Below are 19,574 nucleotides of genomic sequence, written 5' to 3'. Positions count from 1 at the left end.
AAAAACAATTTAAGGTTTTAATACTACCTTCAATCCACACACAACTGAATGGTCAATCCATCTATTCTTCCTGTCTTGCATATGAAAAACACTTCCCTGTAAGCTAAAATTAAATCAAAGTTATTACTTAGTGGTTTAGAACAAAAGCCAGTTACAAATCACACTAAACTTTATATTTTCTCAGTTACTCACCTAAAATTTCATGAACTTAAGGTCTACTTTCATTTAAATATTAGTGCATCGTTTGTCCTTCTAAGTTAGCACCAGCATTGTTATTTTTAATCAAACTGTACAAAAATTCTTTTTTACATATGAATAACTTTGAAGTTGTGATTTGAGCATTGCCAATAGAAGGGAAGGCTATCAAGATTTTGTTCTTGATACTTTTTTTTAAAAAAAATCCAATAAAGCAAACATTTACAAGCACAAATATAAGGTTTCACAGGAGCATGTATCTAATGTATTTTCAGGACTGGACCTGTGCTTGAACCCGTAACATAGGCAACAACAGAAGCTGTGGCCCAGATTTGCACAACTACCTTTAGATACTACCTTTATACTTAAATGAAGCACCTGAACAAAAAAAGGAAGCATCTATAATGGTAACTTAGTTTCAGTATGGAGTGTGCCTTTGAAAAGAATCTCTCCATCACCTCCAGCTGCAGCACCCTAGGGCTCAGCTAGTGCATCTCACAGATTACAGCCACTAAAAGGTAGTCAGTCTTGGACAAGACCAGACAGAGCCTGAACTAAATCCCCACAAATGCATATGAGGTGATTATCAGGGCCTTAGCAATCACTGAGTCACTTCACAGATTTGTTTCGGCACACTTCACATTTGGCTTCCTCTGTAATCAAGAGGCACATGCCAAGCACAGCTCAGGTCTTCAGACTTCCATCTCTTTGCATTGGGCAGCGTAATTCTGGTAGCCTATCAGTGGCTAAAAATCCTCCACTGATGCCCCAGACAAGTCTAGGTTACTGTTCTTTGCACCATTCAACCTTTATGTCTTCTCTCTCCATGGCAGAATCATCACATGCAATCTGGGTATAGGGCTTAATCTCATCCCACTGCTAGAACAAGTGTATGTTTCTAAAAGGTACTCAGCCAACCAGATTCTTTCATGCACTGATCCTGCATTCAGATTTGGTCAACGGAGTAGCCATGAATTAGGCTTCGGCCACATAAACTATGAGGACAAGCCCTCAGTGATGCTGCAGCACAGCTCACCACCATCATTATGGTCTGAAAGTGACCCTGTCTCTAATGTGATAAACTTAAAATTGCTGCCAGGGCTTTTTTTACTTATTTTTTGCCTCATGCACATGAAGACCAGCAAATTTAGATGGGGAGAGATTTAAAGCTGAGAACTGCAAGCAGAAATTTGCAAATTTTAAAATCCTCTAAAATTTTGTAAATTTAGAAAAATTTCAGAATTTGGAAATTTAGACTAGGAAAGTCTACCTCGCTGTTCTATGGATCACTGAGATGATCAGTCATAGCATCTCATATCATGAGATCTCATATGATAAGAAGAAAAAATTGGCATTTCCATTTAAATGCAAGCTGTCATTAAGGTAAACCATAAGAGACAAGCCATGCCAAAAGAGTAAGAGTTTAGGAGCCAGTGAGACTGAGACATAAGGTCGTTAAAGAATGCTGAGAAGAAAGCAAGGTACAAAAACCAGTACACGGGAAATGGACTGGGGCAACCAGGACCAGCTCAATCCAATTGATTATTTTGTGAGGCTGAATAAGGGTTTTAGCAAAGATGAAGCAAAGGATTTGACACACGTGCAGTACTGATTATAGGGATTCTCCATACCTAATCAATTATGAATTCTCAATCCCAGTGAAGGCAGGAAGATATTGAACAAGAAAATACAACACCCTACATAAACCATTTTAGTGATTTTCCAATGGGAGAGTAAAATCACAGTTTAAATGTAAATTACATATTCATGAGAACAGATTCTTAAATCTACTCTTTTACTTTATGTTTTAAAAAGTTCTGAGTGAAAACAAAGCACTTTTTTTTTACCAAAAAAAGTTATATTTTAAGTTTTCTATTAACCTTGCTTAACTCATAGATCTTTCTCACATAAAGTCTGTTGTGGCTAAGCTAAATGAGCTTGGATCTAAATTTATATCTCAGCTTTTACAAATATTTCAGATTAATTACTATTGAATGAATGAAGAATGACACCTTAATTAGTAATGTTTCTCTTGGCAATTAGGATTCTCTTGGCTCCTCTTAGCAATTAAAGTGGCAGTGGCATATCATTAAGGTCTTCAAGATTCCCCACGCCGCCTCAGAAGCAATTACTGTGGGAAGCACTGAAAATCAGGCTTAGAGCTGTAATCTGTTCTCTAAGGATCTAGCAGCAGGATAAACACTTTTGCTTTCTTCCTTCCATCCTAATTTTGCATTAACCCATCATCATTATCCAAGCAATCTTTAATGTAATTTTAATGTGTCATTTTTCATGAAGTCCAATTTTAATTTTTAAAAAGTAACTGATTGCAGTCAATTGATTTTTCAAAAGTGTATACTCTTAAAAAAGTTTAAGTGAAGACAGTTAACACATTAGCACTTTTCTCCTTGTCAAAATGCTTGCATTAGCACAATGAAATACTCTCATTTAGCACAATTTAAAATAGCATAACAGAAAATACTGCTATGAGACACCTTGGAATAGTAACAATAAGGCATCACTAAAAGTGAATTAAAAATCAAGCCGTTCTATCATGCTGTTTATAATGTACACAGGAAATTTTTACCTTCATATATACAAGCACGTTACCTTACAAATCTGAAAATGAGGACAGATTTTTCAGAATTCAGCAAGTAATATAATTATAGATACATGAATAGCACTTCTGACTCTCTGACTAGACAAAAATTATACGCCATTACCATTGGATGTGTGTTTATTAATTATGGGCCAAAATTTGACCAATATCTCTACTGAACTGTAAAGTCACTGTTCTAGTTTTCAGATTTTGGTTTTGTTTCTCAGGATTCTCATTCCACGTGTCAGAAGTTCTCGAAATACTTGGGTTTACTGTGCTGGGTTTTATGGGTCTTGACTTGCATGAAGAGATACTCCCATGCTTGCCTTCACGGTCTTGGATCTTTGGAGTCGGCAGCTGTTTGAGAGTTACTGTTGAGAAGAAAGGGAGTCTCCTCTTCCTACGTTTTAGTAAAAAGCTCTTAAGGTTTCAAAACAATGATGCTAGCTTCATGCAGCAGGAAGAGTAGCTAAGATAGAGATCAGCAATGCTGGTCCTTTACAGTTGAAAGTATTCAGCAATGACTACATGAAGTATTCTGAAGTTTCCAGACAGGATATTTTTAATAGTTGTTTCTGATATACCCTGTGCAAGATCATTCACTGAGTAAGGAAAATATGCTCTACACGTATAAATATGTGGTACTGGATGCTGGATGACATTCTGGCATACATTGATGTATAAAAAGCAGACATTCCTGAATACACAGTGATATTTGCTGTGCTGTATACTCAGGTTGCTGCTCATATTTCTTACTGAAATCCCCTTTTTTCTTCAACAGTCAACTGTGTTTAAAATTCAACCATCAGCTACCATAAGTGGTGTTGAGTAAAGCACTATCATTAATACAGTTTGTTTCAGCACTGAAGAACTACCTGCAGCCACACTTGTCTTGATCAGTCCTAAGATTTTGGATTATCATGCTAGCTCTAGATTGAATATATTTTGGAAAATTAAGCTTTGCAGTTCACACCTCTTCTGTTTTCAAATTCAATGGAACTTAACTGAAACTCTGATAATTCTTTATGTCTTCCTGTCAGAAACTACAATGAAACCTTTCGCCCAGTGTCTCAAAGGTCCTCTGTATGTGGTGAGCAAATACGGGGACATGTTGTTCATGCTTTTAGTCTAAGCATGAGCCAACCCTAATTCAAAAGTGCTGTGACCATGTTGGCAACCCCAACAGTTCTGCAGTGCATGTGATGACATCACTTTGTCAATTTTTGGTCAAGATGGAGAGCTGGGCAAGTATAATCTCTCTCTCTGCTGCCAAGTCCCATAACCTCCTCAAAAGGTTGTACATGAAATTACTTGTTACATTAAAAAGAAACCTCTAACTTTTGCTTCATAAAGAAATGTTTCTTTACTAGAGAATTCCTTTTAGATATGCATCTGCTTTAGTTTATCTTCCTTATTACTAACATCCTCATTAGCTTATAAGGAACTCTTTGGAAGGGAGTTAGTCTACATGGGTAGATGAGAATGAGGTTCTTAGGACAACCTGGGCACTAACTTTGAGGCCAGCTACACACAGCAAACATTGCCCCCTTTGCCAGTAACAGGAGAGACAAGAAAAGCTGTGCACAGTACAAAGTCCCAGCTAGAGGGAGTGACTGAATTGAAGACCCAACTTAAATACACACTTGATTCCTGTGATGGGATCTTCTTGCATCAGACTGCTGTATCCCACAGTATTTCAGCAAGTTATAACAAGATTTCATGAGGTAAGAACTGAGACAGCCTCAGGAAACAGGAGCATTTTTGGTTATATAGTTAGTGAATCAAGACTCAGGTGAAGACTGAGGCTCTGCTTCATGGCAGGCACCCCTTACCCATACAGGAGCAACGAGTGACAGAAGATTACCTTTTCATCAACAGCACAAAGGTATTTTAATAACTTCCCATTTGTATATGGATTAGATAGGTCATCTCAAAACACTGAAAGGCCTGATGTTGCAAACGGCAGTGGGTAATCTCTGTCATTTCTATTTGTAGAAAGATTTACCTCATAAATGTATTTGAAGTATTTATTTTTTAATCCATCTTCATAAGAGTATATACACAGACACTATTTCACCTGTAAAGATCAATATTTATAACTAGTAAGAATCCCAAGAATTATCAGTAGAAGTAAAGATATTTCTCCTAACTGCATGGCTACCTTTAGTGAAACTGTCTTATTCCCTATCAAAGTAGCTGAAGTTTCACTTAAAATAGAAGGAGATTTAGCTTTTTAAAGTCACTTCGACAGCTATGCATAGGTTATCTCTGACCTGAATTCAGATTTAAGAAAACTGTGAGTTAGGTAGAAGAAGAAAGATGACATGACTGAAGCCCAACTCTTGTTCTGGTAATTCATCTTTCCAAAGCCTTGTTGTCTGGTGATTAGGCATTTATTTTAATTTAGTAGATAATATGTACTTCTGAATGCTATTTATATAGATAAAACTTTGCCTTACCAATTCTAGTGTATCATTCTTTTTTTTTCCCATAGCCAACGTCTCAGCATTGACAAACCAATCCATCGAGGTTTTCCTCCCTACCCAGTGGCTTTGAGAAAACTCATGAACTCTGATATAGCCTGAATACCTAAATTTTTTTGTTGCTAAAGTGAGGCCATATGACTAAATAATCAGAAAAGGATTCCAAACTATCTGATGTTATGTAAAGTTTGCAAAATTCAAACAAACACCACAGTTTCTTCTATCTGACTTTTCTTAGGCTTCCCAATCTTGATGTTCACAACCTGAAAAACAAGGTTTCTACCAAAGGACTGTGAGAACCTTCATCTTCAATGCAGCATCTAAAGACAGTGCTCTGCCTACCCATTTTTCAGTTGGAAGAAAAAGTGCAATAGCAGCAAACAGAAAGCTAGATGGTGCTAATATATTGACTTTATGCCTACAACCAAGTGTGCTGCACACAAACTTTGAAAGACAAATTAAAAGTAATCCAGAATTGAAATAGAGACATTTCAATGTGGGCACCTTGCACAATTCTGTGAAATAACAATACTGGAAGCAGAGCTCATCTTCAGATCAGCCTTCAGATTACACACCCTGAAATTAAAAAGCCAATTCTGTTTCTTCTCCTGCCCTTCTTTGCTAGGTGACCATGGACAAGCAGCACATTAAAGTTGGCATGACTATTGTTCTGGCTAATTTCAGCATCCCCATGGCTCTTAGCTGACTTAAGAGCTCACTAGTAGCTATGACAACGGTTTATCCAGGTGACAGTCACACACTACAGCCCTACCTACTGAGAATCCAGCAGACCCTCGTGCTGTCCTCAGCTCAATCCCTGAATTGCCTGTGACCCTGGAGTGATCTCTGTTCATTCCTGTGCTTCATTTCACACATCTATAAAAAGGAAGATAATTACACGTGCCTTCCTCTCCAATGAACTCTTTTATCGATGGGAGATAAAGGTCACAAAAATGAGAGGGGAAAATTCTGCATCTTAGAAGACTGCTAACCAGGACATTCATCTCACAGATTTCCTTTAGCTTTTGTACTTTTAAAGTACAGCAGCAGGAGGAAATCTAAGAGGCATCAGTAGCTATAGTTATTGTTTCTAAATGCTCTCCTTACTAAGAACATTTAGATCAATTCCAAGCGCAAAAGAGAAAAAAAATTAAAAGGTTAGCAAATTTATGGGGATCTTTGTATTCTGAAAATACAACCATAAAAAAATAATAAAAAAGTTTGAGAGAAAAAAAAATTCACAGTTTCCTTACAATTTCAGAGACTACAAATTCACTAAAATAATTGCTTTAGAGATGAGAGACAGAGAGAAAAGCTGGGCATGTACATACGCTTGCAGAATGCATATTCCAAACACAAAAGTTTAAGAAATTAAAGGTATAACATTTCTGTATGCAACAAGTCATAACAGAAAGCAGAACAAAACATAGGAATGAATTTTGCTTTTCACAGCTTGGAAAAAGTTCTAGATGAGCTATGCTGTAATGTTTTACTTTGGAGGTCAAACGCAAATAATACTACTTTGTAATACTGTCCTGTTCAGGTTGTTCAATTTGTAAGAATTCAATTTTACATTATGATTTTCCTTTATTTGGCATGGCCATTAAGCATCACGAATCCTTTTAAATCAAGCTATTTGAAAAAAACCCTCAGTATTTCTTTTGTATTTCTGGATTGGACGCCACAGAACAATACCCTTCAGTAACCACTAGGCTATGCTAAAAGCCTTCCTGAAGCACACAGTGCCTTTCCTACACTGCTATTCCAACACAACAAAAACAAACAGGCTTTTAGCATTTTATACAGGCATATTTTTACTACAAATTTTGCTTAATTCCTCTGGTGAATTGTTTTAGATTCAAGATTGCAAAAAAAGAAATTAATAGAAATGTTAAACTCCCTCCTTTTGTATGGATGTTGGCTTTAGTACCTTAATAAAGAACATTAAAAAAATGTATCATGTATGTGCTCCGCATTTCAGACAAGTAACAGGCTACCACATTCTATGAGACAACAACAAATACATTACAAGTTTGAGAGAGGAATATGAATGATCATTAATTGCTATTAACTGTCATTGTTCTACAAATCCCCATTAAGGAGCGACGTTTATATTGGCATTACTCAGAATTTCTAGCTGTGCATGCTTCCTCATAATCTATTGACAGGGTTTAAATAGAAAAGGATGGTTATATACCCTTTGGGTTGTTTCATGCTTTGAGAGCCTTTTTATGCAAGAATAAAAAAGAATTATCTAAAATAAATAATATGATCATGTTTACTGTAAGACATATATGAGTATTCTTTACTTTTTATGCATATAACAGAACTTATAGAAAAATCATGAAGTGTTTCCTTGAACAAGTGTTTTTTTTGAAAATCATATTAATGGAAAAACACTAGACTAGCTGTATGAACATGTCAACATCAACATTAGTTGATGTGAAGTAATGTGGTTAGCAAAGCTACCTCCTTTTTGCAGTGGTACAAATGAACTGCAGTTGAGATTCATAGTAGTGTTGAGTCATAAGGTTTTTTATTTCTTGCTCTTAGAAAGGTTACAATTTATAATGAAAATAATTCCAAGTTTATAATTTTATTTGGAATATAATTATTTGTTATGACCGTGGTAAGACAAAGAGGGAACATGATCTGAATGTGCGGCAGTCCAGAACATTACTTCTGATGCAAAAATCTCAGCTTAAGTACAAAACAGTATAATTTGTAAAACTGAATATTCTAAAGGCATAAATGTGAGAGAGCTTTTGAAGTCTTTCAGCGTATCCCCTGTGTCAGTAAGTAAGGTCAGTAGGAGAAACTTTTCTGAAGGAGTAAAACTGTAAACCCACAATTAGCTTGGGCCTGTGGGTTTTGCTGAACCTGTAGAAACTGAAATATTTGAGCATAGCTCCCATATCTGAAAAAAAACGGTCTCTTATTACTGTTATCATTTTTTAATCATGATAAAGCATTAATCTAATAAACCCCCTCTTTCTGCGGTTGGCTGTGGGGTAAAATTTTAATTCAGCTTTGAATAAATTTTGGGATTCTCAGTTGAAAGTCATTATCTAATACCAAGAGATTGCCCTTTTTCTCCTATTAGACAAATATGAATCTTGTATCTTAGCTTGTTAACGCAGACCGACACAGAAAGTTTAAGTTGTCTAGTTCAAATATTGGCAAAGATAAAAAATGAGAGGTTTCTGAGAAATAAACTGAAGAATTAGAACTGAACTGGGATAATCACACTAACTAAGTTAGAAATCTGTTTTAAAGGTCGTAAAATTCAACTTGCTAACATGAGGAAAGGATGATCACATTCCTTCATCCATTTATTTGCCCTCCATTTGTGTACTCTATGACACAGTGCTTAAATATCTGACCACATACTAAAAATAAAATAAAATAACCCAAACTAAATGAAACAAAAGCCTTCCAGTCCTTTTCAGAATTCCTGACACCAGCAGCTGCCTTCCACATCTTCAGCGCTTTACTCTCTCCTATGGTCTGTTTCATTTCATGTTACACTAAGTGCTTTGCAGAGAGAATGGAGTTATTTGGTTTTCTACCTCGTGGAGGTTCACCAGGTTGCTGCAGAGCCCAGCACTGCAATAACACTCCCTGGCAGAGCACAAGCCTTCCCCCATGTGTTAGAGAAGCGACCATGCCCCACCTGCCCCAGCTTGTGAGGTGTGCAGGAACCTCTTCTACCAGTTCCTTCCCAAGATTTACTGTCTAATGTGTATAGCACTGGGAGCTGATACTGTTCTCACCTCATAACAGGAGAACTGAAGTACTAAAAACTTCAGGCTTCAGATATTAAGGCGAAGATGTAATTTTTAAGATATCTGGACTCTAACAGCACAACATCTATTTACAGCCCAGCTTCCATGGACTTCAACTAGCAGTTGTGATTGTTGGGCATCTTTATAAAACCAAGATTCCAGTTTATCAAACTGGGCACAGGAAACAAATAACTTGCCACCAATTACTACAGGTGGAACCATTTCAATCTCTTACGGGAAGGTCCTTCTGTGTAGCACAAACAGGGATAAAAGTCAGTTCTTCCAGGTATCCCTCAACTACCTTAACCACAAAATACTCCTTTGACTTCCTGTATTACTGTCCATCTTCCACCACGTGTTTCCAGCCTCTTCAGAAACGAAGCCTTCTCTGATAACACAGTATCAATTGAGAAATACAACAGCTTTAATCAGTGTGTTGAAGCAAGTGGGAATCCCTCTTGAAAAAATAGCAGAGGACCACTTAATATTTATACTCACCCGTGAAGTCAATAGAAGGCTGCAGAGAGTACCTGGATGATGGCTTTTCATGACATTAACGGTTCCTGCCTGCCCACATAAATAATTCTCCTAGTAGGTGTTTTTTTCCCTCCAAACAAATACTCTCTTTCTGCCTCTCACTGCAGCTCCAGTGCCATCATACATTATTTCAGCAATATTTACAATGGTTACCAAAGGAATTATTAACCTTCTACTTCGTTTCACATATATTTATGGTGGAGGAGTCTGTACAGCCCTCCCTCAGTGACCACATTTTCTAGACAAATGTGTAGGTAATAATCGTTATAGCCAATGGATAGAAAGAAAAGGAAACAATGACTGCCCCCGAGCATTCTTGGTGAGAACAACAACAGTATTTTTATGGAGAATAGTGAGAGCAGTGACCCTGAAGTAAAATGAAGAAGTAAACAACTGTGCCAGGAGATTCAGATTCAAAATCAATGTGAGGAAGTAACCAGCAGCAGCAGATAAAAGGGATAATGATTGAATTAAATTATTGAAAGTAGTATTTGATTGGGCAATCCATTTAATGCTTAGATAAGAAGACTAGTGACACAAATCAGTATGGAAAAGCAACCAGGGGGTTAGGAAGACTCTCTGAAGACCCTGAAGGAGGAGTTTCCAGACAAGAAAGGCTCTGGGGAAACCCAGGAGTATGATGGGTGGAAGCATTGGAGCCTTGTCCTTGTTGCTAGACCCAGATCAGAATAAATTGCATGATACACCCTAACTGGGTTGCAGACAAGATTACCAGTAACCTGATAAAAAATGGGGACTTCTCCCCACTCACCTCTTGGGACAGGTGCATGGGAGTACACCATCCCTGATGTAGCTGTAGTGTGGAGTATACCAATGAACCAGGTCACGTGCAAGTTAGATACATCTGTTGTGCATTATATATTGCTGAAGTTGTTCAAGTCATCTTGTCCCCATGGCTGCCTTTTGACAAACTGCTGAAGAATGCAGGTGTCACTGTGCCACCCCTGCAGCATTCACTGCTTCAATGGGCTGAATACCTTCCAGCAGCAGGAGACTGAAACCATGCCAGTGGCCTGAACCCAGACAAGCATGTGTGTGCCACAATGACCAAACCATTTCAGAGGTGTCAATGAACGGGTCAGGGGGTTGGGGACTGACAGGACAGCATCATACTTTAGTAGAGACAAGCACTTTTCTCTCCTCCCTAGGTCCTCTTCACTCCAACTTACTCATGTCAGCCCAGTCTTCCTGCTCTCTCCTGACACATTATCCCATTTCCTTTACTCATGTATTTGCAGCCCTATGTCTAAGTTTTGTCATCTCAGTCTCAGTCTCCAAGCACAGTAGCTCCAGTTTCCCTGCTGGCTCCATGACTGGTTTCCCTCTTTCCTCGCAGCTCCTGCAGTTAAGACCTGGGAAATTTCAGCCCAACCAATTACAGATTTTCCAAAACTTAAAGAAATTTTTTTTTTTTTTTTTAAAGTATCGAATATAGTAAATTTTGACAATCACTGTCTGTATACAATGAGCATAATATTAACAGGAGAAGATTAAAAAGAAATCAGTATACTGTGGCCACTACATTAATTCTACATTAACATGTTTAATAGATCTCTTTTTTCAAAATGTCCTTTTGCTTAGTTCAGAAGAAGTTAAAAGGATGGAGAACAGCCCTAGCAGTTGCTTTACAACTGCAGACAGGGCCTTGCTTACTCCTCAGCAACACTAGCTCTTTTTGCAGTTGTGATGAGGAACAGCAGTGGCAGTTGGCCACAGAAGCTGTCTTTATGAATAATCTGACCCACAGAATTTCAGTGTTAGACAGAAAAAAACATCCTTAAACTGGTATTCATCTACAAATGCCTTTCAAGAGAAATACCATGGTGGACTGAGAAAGAAAAGGGAAGACTATGTTGCAAGTACCATGACATCCAGGTAGGTATATAATTAATCCTGCTGTAATTGAAAAATACGTTTCTCCTAAATATCAACTTTTTTTCCCAAAGTGATAGAAACTGTAACATTCAACTCCAGTTTCTAAATAACACCGTACTCTTAGTGCTGCATTTCAGAGGTAGTTCATCATCTGGCTTTACACATCACTGAACATCTGAAATGCATGTTATCCCTGACTATTCCAAACTTCGTGTATAAAAAGAGGATATAAGACAATGCCATGCTATAGGAACTGTTGTACATATCTATAATGTCTTACAAACTTTGTTTGTAGCTACATATGCTTAAACACAGACATAGTGAAGCAAAATAATAAATACAGACAGCCAGAAAATGGACACTTACCCACAGTGCTTCATGTGAGGTGGTTTATCCATTCTCACTGCCAGTTTAATTTTCAAGTCACTGTCCTGGCTGTTTTTGGGCACTATCATTTTATGCAGATCAGGTGACTTTGGGCTATTGGACGTTGGATACAACACTACCTGCAAGTCATCAAACAAACACTTCAATTAACTGATACCAAAAAAAAATCTGCTAGCCTTTAATGGAAACTTTCAAGCAGACATGTTGCATCTCCTCTAGTCTGAAAGATGGCTCAAAAAGGTTTCATAGATCTAATAAACCACCTGAATCAATCTTATTGTAATAGACAAATTTCCAAAATGAACCCGTTAATTTTCTTACAAACGGGAATTTTCATATTAAGAGTTAATAAAATTTCCCCCTCTGTTAGTTCATTCTGAATTAACAGTTTGAACCTGAAAGGAACAGTTAACATTTGAAAATGGTCACATAAAATTAAACAAGAACCTAAACTTTTACATTACAGAGTGGTCTTCCAGAAATATCCTACTGAAACAATTTGCTGTAGCATTATACAACAGACTGCCCCTCCAGAAGTGACATATATGCTCTTTCTTACCAGCTCCATTTTTTTATCATTAGCATTAATAAAAGCCAATTATAGTAAATATCACAGAAGCTTGAGATGAATTCCAAAGCATCCTTGCTGCAAATGGAGCATAAAAAATATAAGATACGATGTTCAGTTCACATATGGTATGACACAAACCTTTTGTTTAATCACAGTGGTAGACATATAAAAAAAATTACACTGAATTTTAAGGATTTAATTTTAAAAACATTTACATACATTTCTTGATAGTTTTACTAGCTAACCATTAATTTTATACTCATATGATTCACAAACTGTTAAGTATGTATTTACTATCCAGAAAGTTTATCCATTTAGTCGTACAATTAAATATTACTACTTCATGAAGTCTTTGGCCACACTCACACATTTAGCAGTTAAATGATGGTGAAACATAATTTCCTTTCATTCTTATTATAATCACTACTTTTGAATCCATTTAGATTCTAAAATATTCTAAACATACTATTTGGAAGACTTGCATATCATTCAGTAAGTTCTGAATTATCACCAAGCAGTATTTCAAAAGTGACAACACTCTAAACCCCAATGTTCTCCACATCTTTTATTTCTTGAAAACCAAAATGAATCATAACATGAACAATCAAGTTAATTCCTTATACACAGTCCTTGTGCCTTGTGTCACATATATAAAACACAATATATTCTCCTCTGTGTTATTAGCAAAGTTAAAACAAGGATTTGAGTAAGAATCTCCAAGCAAGCATAAATCTAACAGACATTATTAAGGCAAAAATATTACAATAGTGTCATTCAGATCTAATCATCTGAAAGATGACATAAGCTGAAGGCCTTCAGCTTCTCATCTTGGTATTTTACAGAAACACGTTCCTGTAGCCCGTTAATATCAGGAGCTCTAGTGAAGCAAAGAAAAATGATGCATAACCCCTCATCAAGTGTGCAACCTTTATAACACCAGTGGGAGAAATAACCTGTCAGAAGTATTGAGTACCTTCAGTACCTTTTAAAGAGACAGGAAAAGAAAAAATATATTCTGGTTTTAAAAAAACTAGGAGGCTACATTTATTTTTTTCCTTTTTGCAAATGCATAGCAAACACTATCTGTAAGAGAGCTTATTCCTTCTTTCCCAAGAAACAAACAGATTTTCAATTTGAGTAAAAGCCATCCCTTAAAAAAATATAAAAGCCTTATGAGCATGGCAACCTCTGAGTTCTGAAGCATCAGACAGAAAACGATTTTTAGTTTGTCTAGCTTTTCAAATGCAAGTTATATAAACAGAATTATTACTCATTCCTTGCGTTTCATCACTTGGCATTCACTAGGACTGTAGGTGATGTTACGAATTTTTCCTTTTCTACAGGCTGTAGTTGCTGTCGTCCTGTAACAGCTTATTACAGCTCATGCATCTCAAGTGACACCTTTCTCCTGTCAACTTCTTAAATTTTTAGAATGCTGATAAAAATATAAGCAGACAAGTGTATAATTAATTCATAAGTTCAGTACTGACAATCCTCTTCTGAATTTTTAAAGAAGTATTTTGGAGCTTTGTTTTCAAACCTCTCACAATGAGTAAGTATCTGGCAGAATATTTAAGTATGCACTTTGTCATGCCTTCCAGCTTTAAACAATGAGAGCTGAAAGAACTTTGTCATCAAACTTTATATCATTACACACAAACAGACACACACGTATGCACACAAAGCTTTTGACAGGCACTAATTATCTTCACAACAACCTTCATACTAATATTACCCTTAAGGGCACTGCTAACCACTGTGTACCATATTATCAAACTGTAAGCTTCCATGAAATCACTGAAACCAAACCACTGGGCAAACAGTCCTTGATAGAACAAGTGAAAAGCTGCTGAAATTTGTATTAAAAGCATTCTCTCCACTATGGCACATTGCAATGCAATGTCATTGTCCATGGAGAAACTTGCAGGGTATTCTGTTTCAGATTTCCTTTCAGCACTGCCTAAGGGACTTATAATCTTCTAGCTGCTGTTCTACAATTTATTTTAAAAAAGCAAATGGTATCAATTTGTATGTCTTCTCTGGGGTATATAAAACATACCTACTATATCATACATTTCTGAATTAATTATTTTATTTTATCTTATTTTGTTGTTCTTATACCTCTGAATATCACTACAGTAGATTATCTAGCAGCAGCAGAGAGAACTATGAGTTGTTAGTCTAGGACTGTGTTTACAACAAGTAAACTGACAGGTAATCTGCATTAAAAAGTATGATGAAGTATTCACGGCCAGAATGCTACGCACCAAACATTGCACCAAACAATGCAGTGCAAACTGTGCACTGCATTGCTTCAGCTGATTTAAGGAAAAATAATAGTCTCAGAAAAGTGTGGGTTGAGATAATTCAGTAAATTCAATCATCTCATGATTGTTAAAAATACTTGACCATGTGGTCTGATTATACCTAGTATTGCTTTTCCTCAGACCACACTGTAACCGAAAAAGTAGCATGTTCACTTTTTCAGATGTAAAAAACCCCACAGAAATCTAAATATTATAGAGCAACAAATGTATGGATTTGTGCAAGGTGATGGTCTCAAAACATTGTTTTTTAATTGTGAATGATTGAAAATGTTTCTCTCCTAGGCTTAAAATATGACAGGTTGAAAGAAGCTAATACCATTTGACAACTTAACTAATCATTGTTTATTGTGATTCAGTTGTGTGTTTGTTCCCAGCTGGACCACAATAGAAGAAGTTTGAAGTACATCACGGTCAATCCAGCCAAGCAAGTATCAATGCTCCTCTACCTCTGGCACATTGATCATATCTTCTTTTGAAGGTATGAAAGAAAATTTGAGTTGGGCAAAACACTCTGGAAGCTTTGACAAACAAAACTTGAGACAACCTTGTTTTCTCAGAACAGATAACCAAACAGAAGGTTGGAAGTCAAAAGTGCTGTGCAGAAATACTTCCTATTGGTATTCCCATATTCAGACAAACCTCTCAAGCTAATCATCCCTGGCCACAGCTGTCCAGTTATCAAAAGAAAATGCAGCCTGCAAAAGGGACTAACAAAGCTAAAAGGCAAGCTGCAAACACACTTGAGAAAAATCAATAGTCAAGACAATGTCTATTTTTTTCCCTCACCCCACACTTGTGGCTGACTTCAGCTTAGCCAACTCCTGTCTTGGCATCCTGGCCACTCCCCCTCTCCATTCCCTGCTCCTACCCAAACCGATGAAATTCAAGAACTGAACCCAAGAGCTGGAGTTATCCACTATTTTGACTCAAGTATTTGAAATGAGATAAATTTTCTAAGCTGGGATGGTCTGAGACAGGTTTTGAGATCTCGGACCTTCGGCACCAGAGTTTGGCAGTTGTGGCAATTCTGAGCAGACTGCCAAGTTTTGGCTCCCTGACACAAGCAAAAAAGATCAAAGTGAAAAAGATGCAGCTGCTCCTTAATGACCTGGCTGAGAGGTAGATGTCACTTAATGCATTGTTACAGAAAATCCTTGTCTTGCCCTCACAGGCTTACAGCTCATGACACACAAACATAAAGAAAATAAAGATGCAGCCCACCAACAGTCTCTTTTTCATAAAACAGTCTGGGCCATCTTCAAAAAGCAGACAAAACCCTCAACCTGTACTCATCCTCAGGGAAGTGCCCAAAGCCTGGTGTGCCCCATCCTGCCTTCTTCCCTGCCACCCCAGGGAGCCCTGCTGCTTTGGGCACCCAGCTTCCTGTCCTTTCTTCAAGCTGCATGGTGCCCAACAGGAAAGCCAGGTTTTATGAAACAAAACAAGTTCCCTTTGCTGATGTGTTCTTCCAGAGAACAAATGGTGCTGCAAAGGATTGGGTTTTGCCATTGACCAAATCCATATTTTCTTTTCATTTTATTCCATACCCAGATGAAAAAAATTAGTCTCAACACTTAATATCTCCTTAAGTTATAAGCAGTTGAGGACTGAATCTTGAATCACATTGCCTTAGTCATAAGCAGCCTTGTGAACTCTGTTCATAATCAACAATACATTTATGATCATGCAAGAAATCTCAAAATGAACAGCTCCACCCTTAGTTAGGGGACACTTACCTGGTTTTGATAGAAATGTCTCCTTCCAAGTCACCTTCTCCCCTAACTTGAAAGTTTGGAGCTGTTCTGAGTTATGCTAGACCATTGCCCAAATCCAGGTTGATGTCAGAGAGCCAGAAGCTGCTGTCAGTGTGACAAGAAGTGAAGTTCCTTTGAACTTCCCAGCAGCAGCCAAGCACAGCACTGCACTCACATCCTCTGAGTGCTAAGTCATGATGCACTGCTGTCAGGTGGATGAAGGAAAAGAAGATCGAGGGAACGGAGAAGACTGGAGGTAGAAATAGGAAAAGGAGACGGCTCTCTTGAAAGTAACTCCCTCAGAAAAGTTCTCATATAGGGAACCCCTAAAGAAAGGGTTAATAAAAGCTTGATCACCAGGGGACATTATGAGTATTTTACATAACCTCCATCATCTCACCTGTTGAGTGACTTGTATTTCAGCTATGGCTATAGTACAGCTGAAACACTGAGACAAGGCTTCAAGTAACAGGTGGTTATAAAAAGAAACAAAAAGCAAACAGAAAAACCGAACAGGCACACACTGAGAGAGTGATCTAAAATACTGCTGGTGACAAGGAACCGGGGGGACTTTGCAGTTTATGCAATCAGGGAGCCTCTGCTGATGCTCCAGCCGAACACTTACCTTAATAGATCTTAACAACTGATGAAAGTTGTCTTTAAGTCCTTCCCAAAGAGCCTCTCCCCCAAATCTAAGAGAAAGCATGCCTGAATGAAAAATATCTGAACAATTTCTGATGAGAGGCATTCTCAGAGAAGCTACTGAGAAAAACCCTGTTAGTGTGGAAACAATAACACTCAGCCAAACATAGCAGGGTGCTGACAGGCAGCCTGCTCAGGGAGCAAGAGAAAAAGAGGGAGTGGAAGCAACCTCTTACAGTCTTCCAAACTGAAAAAGACAGAAAAACTCAGACCTACAAAACCTCAGTCATTTCAAAATGTGATGGAGAAACACATTCCCCAGGATGGAAGCCTTTAAATTAACATATTCACAGTATGAAATTGTCTCTGCTTAGCAGCTCTCTGAACGCAGTACTGAAGATAAACAACACACACAGTGCACTCAGCATTCAAAAACTAAGGGCTCATGCTAGTATGGGTACCTAGCCATTACAGCTATTTTATAATGTCTTTAAATCAAATCCAGAGTAACAGCACCAAAGGAAAAAAAAATGTAACTGCACAGCTGATTATTGCTGGCTACAGCTGACTGTGACAAGCAGGTTGTGAGACAACAGTTCCCTTCTAATTGAAGAGTGGGAGCAACGAGGCTAAAATATTCTCACATTCAGAGAGTATCAGCGACCAAACAGCACTCGCTGTTCCCAGACTCTATTCACATGTGTGCTAAGCAAGCACAATGGCTGTCACTTTGAATTACTAGGCTTGAACATCTTCATATACAAAGTACCAAAAAAAGGAAAAGTGGTGTCAGATCCCTGAGTTTCAGAAAGCACCAGCCTGACTTTCAGAAGTATTTAGTCCAAACTCTGAAGGCTTCTTCACGCTTCCTCGGGTGTTGGATGTACAAATGCAAACATCAATTCTGACTTCTGTGTGCACATACAAAAATTACTGAAGTGGCCAGATCAGTGTCAGTCACATGAAAACTGTGCCACATCTTTCAAAGCTATTTGAATAAAGTAAGTTCTTAACACTTCCTCATTAGAAGAAACTAAAGCTTCAAAGATGCTGCCTGCCTCACTTTCTAGAAGTTAAATTCAGAGGCTCACTGGATGCTGAGGTCTGCACAACCACGGACACAGACCACGACTCCAGAAGCACGTATCTGCAGAAGCCATATCCAAATAACAGCCTTTCCCCTCCTGTACAGCACATATCCATTTTTTCTTTCAGTGGAAAATTGAGTTTGTCCAACTCTTCTCCAGTTTGTGTAGAACAGAGAATAAAGATTAAGATTTGTTTTTTGTTTGAAAACACTTAAAGTGGTCAGCAGGGCATCAGAAGAACATCTCACAGCAAGCAAAATCTTTTCTCAGCATTCATGACTGGACTTATATTGGCTTTTTTAGAGGGAGAGAGTAATGTCAGACAAGTGACAGAGTAAGTACTACCTCTTGTTGGTTAAGCACTTCTTCAGTGCCTTGAAGGGATAAGATGTAAGGACAGACAACAACTTTTCTGTCACTTGGTGCTCACCTGGTGACTTCTGCAGCAGAGCCTGAGCAGACCCCGGACTCTGCCTCCTCACAGGGAGTATATCAAGCTCTAAGTATGCTCTTTCTTCTCTACTGAATGCATGGGCCTCCATCCCTTCTGCTCTGCCTTGAGGGAGATACTTCTGGAAACCAGCAGTGTCCCCTCTTGAAACCAAGGAGCCGTAGTGCTGTCACACTGAGATCAGGGTCTACACCTTAAATTCAGAAGGGTGAAAGACTGACATGCACTAACGGGGTCAATGGAAATGCCTTCTCCTCCGCAGTTATGAGAAATCCATTGGTAGCAGAAGAAACCCTTTAGTATGCTATGGAAGTTCAAAATTCAAATCATGTAGCTTCTGTTTCTACTTGTAAATTTAACAGAACAAAACTTTTACAATAACCACAGGGTATGGCAAATGCAAACTTCAATAACGTAGAAAAGCAGTATCAGCTCAAGACACATGCTTTGAAGAAAGTACCTGACAGATGAGAATTAATGTCCACAGCAAGCCTGCCTCAGAAGGGGCAGGTTTGAGATGAATTTTTAAATACAGGAAAAATACCAGCAGAAGTACCTTCAGGTGTTTTCAGACTATAACAAACCTAGCTGAATCACGTGCACTCCTGCAAGTCAACACAGTGTACAGGCTGGGCATGAAGTTGCCAGACTTTATTAGATTTAAACTTATCCAGTGAGATCCTGCATCTTTTCAAAGGCTACTTGAATTTAAATCTCTTGAACGAGAAAATGAAGGCATCAACAACACAACAAGGCATTGAAAACTAAAATGTTCACCATGAGTGTACAATTAAAATTATTCTGTAAAAATTGTCCCAGTCTCCACTGAAGCTTGCAATCACCACTCTCAAATAGTCTG

General features: G+C 37.9%; 1 protein-coding gene across 1 annotated transcript in view; it reads right to left on the bottom strand.

Annotated features, from left to right (window-relative positions):
- Positions 1–11,861: 11,861 nt before the first annotated feature.
- LOC103770941 (calcium-dependent secretion activator 2-like) overlaps positions 11,862–19,574 on the bottom strand; it is a gene marked incomplete at both ends in the record, with an annotated part of 62,503 nt that continues 54,790 nt past the window's right edge. The window contains one exon of the mRNA XM_008938218.1: positions 11,862–12,001. Coding sequence (XP_008936466.1) covers positions 11,862–12,001 — 140 coding nt within the window. The remainder of the gene's footprint in view (positions 12,002–19,574) is intronic.

Source organism: Merops nubicus, unplaced genomic scaffold (genome assembly GCF_000691845.1).
Source record: "Merops nubicus isolate BGI_N331 unplaced genomic scaffold, ASM69184v1 scaffold4124, whole genome shotgun sequence".
NCBI classification, from domain to species: Eukaryota; Metazoa; Chordata; class Aves; order Coraciiformes; family Meropidae; genus Merops; species Merops nubicus.
The sequence above is the reverse complement of the archived record's forward strand: the minus strand, read 5'-3'. Positions and strand labels throughout refer to the sequence as shown.